Source organism: Myotis brandtii, unplaced genomic scaffold, assembly GCF_000412655.1.
Source record: "Myotis brandtii unplaced genomic scaffold, ASM41265v1 scaffold1120, whole genome shotgun sequence".
Classification (NCBI taxonomy): domain Eukaryota; kingdom Metazoa; phylum Chordata; class Mammalia; order Chiroptera; family Vespertilionidae; genus Myotis; species Myotis brandtii.
Window position 1 is genome coordinate 972,635 of NW_005353839.1, and position 4,934 is coordinate 977,568.

A 4,934-nucleotide genomic window follows, 5' to 3' on the forward strand; every position below is an offset into this window, starting at 1 on the left:
ATGTTTTAGATGGTGCAGGAGGCTGGAGGCAGAGGCCTGTTCGGGTTGATGGCTACCGCAGCCCAACACTGCGAGTAGGAGCGTCCCTGCCGGGGGTGGGGGGTGGAGGGTGGGGGTGGAGCCAGGTAATCACAGGGCTCTCCTGACAGCTTGCAAGCCCAGAGCTGTGATTCCAGGGAACACAAGATGCTGTTATATATTTTCCAATTACAACAAAGTCTTTTCTCTCTGCTCCTAAGAGGGAAGGCAGTTTATAGTCAGACAAACTCAAGTTTGAATCCTGTTCTAGCGATGTGACTCTGGGCGTGTTTCTTAAACTCTCTGGGCCCCAGCTCGCTCATCTGGTCATTATAAGATCTTATTCTTAGGCTTCTTTTGAAGACTAAAAGAGATGATGTCTATAAAGTACTGGGGATAGTGCCTGCCATGCATTAAGGGCTCAAATAACAACAACAAAACCAGAAGGATTTAGAGTTTTTAATAAATCATGAGACATAAAATGATATTTTGAGGGCTCAAGGCCAGCACACGTGCTTAAGCCTGTCCCGCCAGGTAAGGATAGCCATATGCTCTGAGTTAGACAATAGTGGCTGTAACAGAAGTGGCCTGAGAGTCAGCTTGATGAAGCTAAGCTTTGAGCATGAAGGTGGACTTCCCCGTGTAACTGGGACCAGGGGCAGGTCTTGGCAGGCAGGTGTCTGATTGAAGGAGCAGAGTGTGGAGCTACTACTTGGGTTTGCTGCCAGCTCCTTCGCACAAGTGTGAGGCACTGGGCAAGTCCGCCATCTCTCTAAGCCTCAGTTCCCTCATCTATAAAAAATAAAAAAGTGACTGATTTTCAAAATGGTTGAGAGGATAAAATGATATAACCCAATGTATGCAAACACCTGCTCTACAGTAGGTGCTTCATAAATATGCCAATTATAATCATACTAGAGGTCTTGTGCACAAAATTCGTGCACTGAGGGGAGGGGAGGTTCCCTCAGCCCAGTCTGCGCCTTCTTGCAGTCCGGGAGCCCTCAGGGGATGTCCAACTGATGGCTTAGGCCCGCTCCTGGGCCTAAGCCGTCAGTCGGACATCCTTAGTGCTGCTGTGGAGGCGTGAGAGGCTCCTGCCACCACTGCTGTACTTGCCAGCTGTAAGCCCGGCTTCTGGCGCAATGACCTCCAGGGGGCAGCTCCTGTGTTGAGCGTCTGCCCCTTGGTGGTCAGTGCGCGTCAGAGTGACTGGGCGTTCTACTGTTCGGTCAATTTGCATATTAGCCTTTTATTATATAGGATCAGTAAGCAAAGTGCAGTCACAACAAAGTGTGAAGTGCATTAGTGGTAACTGACATTGGTTTGTCACAAAACAATCCCATGAGATTAAACTGGCTTCCTTCTTATAAAGAGTGGCAAGATACTGACAGGCTTTTGTTTTGTTTGTCTTTTTAAATATATTTCTATTGATTTCAGAGAGGAATGGAGAGGGAGAGAGAGAGAAACATCAACGATGAGAATCATGATCGGCTGCCTCCTGCACGCCCCCCTGCTGGGGATCAAGCCACAACCTGGGCATATGCCCTTGACCAGAATTGAACCTGGGACCCTTCAGTCCACAGCCAGAGACGCTCTATCCACTAGGCCAAACAGGCGAGGGCAGGGATGTTTTTCACACACAAAAGACTCCCTTCAGCAGGGAACTTGGACCACATGCCAGAGAATAAGCATGAATAAAACTTTAAAAACATGGGGGTGGGAGTCAGTGTTACTGCAGCCATGCCCACCAGCAGTTCATTGCGAATACAGCACTTGCTACATATAGGAAGTTAGTAGTGTCCATCACCATCTTGGGGACCCAGCCTGAAAAAGGGGGATGGACTGGGGATAGTGCCAGACACTCCTCAAAAGGGTAATGGTGTTTGAGGGTGTTTAATTTGGCCCCTTCTCCCCTGTCAAATGTGTGTACCCACAGGAGAAATTCCCGAGTGTGTTCCCACCTCTGCTCCCACAGCAAACAAAAGCCTATGGCTGCATGTGGTCTTGCTGATCTGATGCAGTGGGTTCTCAAATGGGGCTGACTTTGTCCTGCCAGGGACATTTGGCCATGTCTGGAGACATATTTGCTGCCACTTTTTTGGAGGTGGCATTCCACTGGCGTCTGGTGGGTAGAGGCCAGGGATGTTGGAACCCCCTATAGTGCACAGGAGACCCCCCAAAACAAAGTGTCCAGCCGCAAACACCAGCAGTGCTGACCTGGCAAAGTCCTGGTCTGATGCAATGTGAAGGCTCCTTGTCTATGGAGGGCTTGTTCCTCACACCTGTTCTCTCAGAGGGGTAGAATGGGGGAGGGTCATGGCTGGTCTGTAATCCCTCACTGGTGGCCTATACGGAAGAGGGGGTGAGCGAAAGGCAGAAAATCTGGGAGTGGGAATGAGCCCAAAGGGAATCTCAGACTAACCTCCCAAAGTAGATGGAAGGATAAGGACAGTTTCTCATTCCAAGCCAACTCTTATTTAAAACCTATTTCCTTAAGCACATAATTATGCTTCTTTCCCTGAGGAACACTCGAGGCAGAGGAGACCTGCTTACTTTATGGGGATGGAGGCTGCATAGAGGGTTTTATGGGTTAGAAATTCTTCTGTCCCCTTTGAAGAAGCCTCAGGAGGAAGGACAGGGCAGATCCCTCTCCTGCGAGCAGAAGACATGGGGAGGGTGGAGCCAGGTTGGGACAGAGGACAGAGAGTGTGAGGACCTGTTGTACCACCTCAGCGGGTCAGGACCAGAGCAGAGATATGAACGTAGGGTGAAGCTTCAAGCCTCCCACCTGTCTTCACATCCTGGTAAATGGAGGGAAGGAATACAGGAAGCGGGCCGATCACACCCCTCCTGCCTTCATGTGCACGCTCGCGCGCTCTCTCTCTCTCTCTCTCTCTCTCACACACACACACACACACACACACACACACACACAGCCCTTTGGAAGATACTCTGGGTTGCATTAAGAAACAGAACGAACCATGCTATTGGGGCAGGGCAGGTAGGATGGGCAGGTAAGGATGGAGGACATTTTGATGAGAAGCATGTGAGCTGGGCACCCTGAGGCTGGTGAGAGGCCCACAGCCCTTGGGAGCTGAGCACAACATCCAGGCCTTCTCTGTCCTGAGAGGGTCAAGGAAATGACACACATGGGGGACGTGGGCCTAGACAGCGGGGCTGCGTCCAAGTGGGCCCCCCACCCAAGCCTGTGAGCATCGGGGACCCTGGGCTTTGGGGGATTTGTGCCCTTCTCACTGACCAGCTCTCCAGAAGACCTATCAGATAATAGATACATAGAGTTTTAGCATCTTTAAGAGGCTGAAGATGTGTGTTGTAGTCCTGGCCCATCCTCCCACTTTCTAGAAGTGTAACCTTGAAACTCTCTGAGCTTTAGCCACCTCCTCCACAGTGCCTTTCCGACATCCTAGGGCTACGGTGAGGCTCAAGTTAAGTTGACATGTAGAAGTGCTTTGTAAACTGTAAAGCGCTGGGCAACAGGAACTGGTTCTTATAAGTTATTTATTCAAGGAAGCAGAAGAGGGACCCCCACATCAATGCAGCTCCAGACATCCCTCCAATCAGAACCTGTCAGCAGGAAGGGCGACGTCCGTCTCGTGAGCCGGCTGGGAGCTGGAGGCTTCAGTCTACTTCCACAGCTCTGGCCCCTCTGACACCCTGGTCAGGCAGCGGGCCTGGAAGAAGGGCGCTGGGGCCCCTATTTAGTTCGTTGGTAGAACTGGAAGACCGCTTTCTCCTGCTCATGTGTCTCGATTGAGCCCGGTCGAAGCCGCCGGATTTCAGCGATGGCGTCTCCAGCAGCCAGGCCCTGCTCCTTCACCAGGTAACAGGCCAGCATGGTGCCCGTGCGGCCAAAGCCCAGGGCACAGTGCACTCCCACAGCCTGCGAAGGGGGAGCTTGGTGGGGCGGAGCCTCCCGCCCTCCCCACACTCTCCTGGCCCTCACTTAGGCCTGTCTCTCTCGCCTTCCAGCTGCTGCTTCTGGGCCAGGCCCAGGATCCTGCACACCTCACAGGGGCGGGAAGTGGCATTGAAGTCCGGAGGGCGGCGGCCCGGTACCTGTGGCCAGGAGGCCACCAATCACCGGCAGAGTGGCTGGTTGAAGGGCTGGGCTCCTGGTCTGCCTCCCCACCACCATCTCCCTGCCTCTCCAGTGTAGAAGGCACTGGCCACCTGTGGCTACCGAGGACCTGCTGGGCTGCTGGTCCAGATGGAGATGGGATGTAAAATGCAACCAGGTTGTGAAGATGCAGTGCAAACAACAACGCAAACACCTCACTAAGGATGTACTTTATACTGATTATATGTTGCAACAGTATTTCTGACTTACCGGGCTAAATTATATTATCAAAATGAATTTCCCCTGTTCCCTTTTCACCTTTAAAAACGTGGCTGCTAGAAACTTGAAGAGTACACATGGCTCCATTGTATTTGGACGGAGCCCTGCTGTGGAGACTGTTCAATAGCTTCTAGCCTCGGCCTCCACCTGTCCCATGTCTGTCCAACCCTTTCCCCAGCCCTCAACTGCAACCGGTTTTTCCTCTCCACCAGCGGGTTCACCGGGCTGGGCCCTCCTCCTCCCGCTCACCGCCCCGCCCTCCCCTGGGTTTCCCGTTTCAGTTTCACACGGAGCCTCCAGGCCCCGGGTCTTCCCCGTCTCCCTCCCGGCCCTGGGTCCCCGACCCTGCTCCCCCAGCTCCCCCAGCTCCCCTGCTCCCCCAATTCCGAGTGTCCCCGCTGACCCCTCCCAGGGCCCTTCCCCCGGTTTGACCGCCCGCTGACCTCTCCCTGGTCGTTCGCCTTGTCCACGATCTGCACGAAGCGGTCGATCTGCTCCGGGGCGGGCGGACAGAAGTCCGGGATGCGCAGCCGGTGCAGCGTGAGGCCGGGGCAGCTGT

General features: G+C 53.5%; 1 protein-coding gene and 1 long non-coding RNA gene across 2 annotated transcripts in view; both read right to left on the reverse strand.

Annotated features, from left to right (window-relative positions):
• Positions 1–462: 462 nt before the first annotated feature.
• LOC106727768 lies at positions 463–2,563 on the reverse strand. Its single transcript, XR_001364018.1, has 2 exons — positions 2,236–2,563; positions 463–810 (listed from the first exon to the last, which is right to left on the reverse strand). It is a non-coding gene; the product is annotated as an uncharacterized LOC106727768 (long non-coding RNA).
• A 956-nt stretch (positions 2,564–3,519) lies between these two features.
• The window catches only part of DUSP23 (dual specificity phosphatase 23), an 11,384-nt gene continuing 9,969 nt past the window's right edge, over positions 3,520–4,934 (reverse strand). The window contains exons 2-3 of the mRNA XM_014547631.1: positions 4,819–4,930; positions 3,520–3,919 (exon numbers count right to left, since the gene is read on the reverse strand). Of these exons, the coding sequence (XP_014403117.1) occupies positions 3,734–3,919; positions 4,819–4,930 (298 nt within the window). The 3' untranslated portion in view covers positions 3,520–3,733. The remainder of the gene's footprint in view (positions 3,920–4,818; positions 4,931–4,934) is intronic.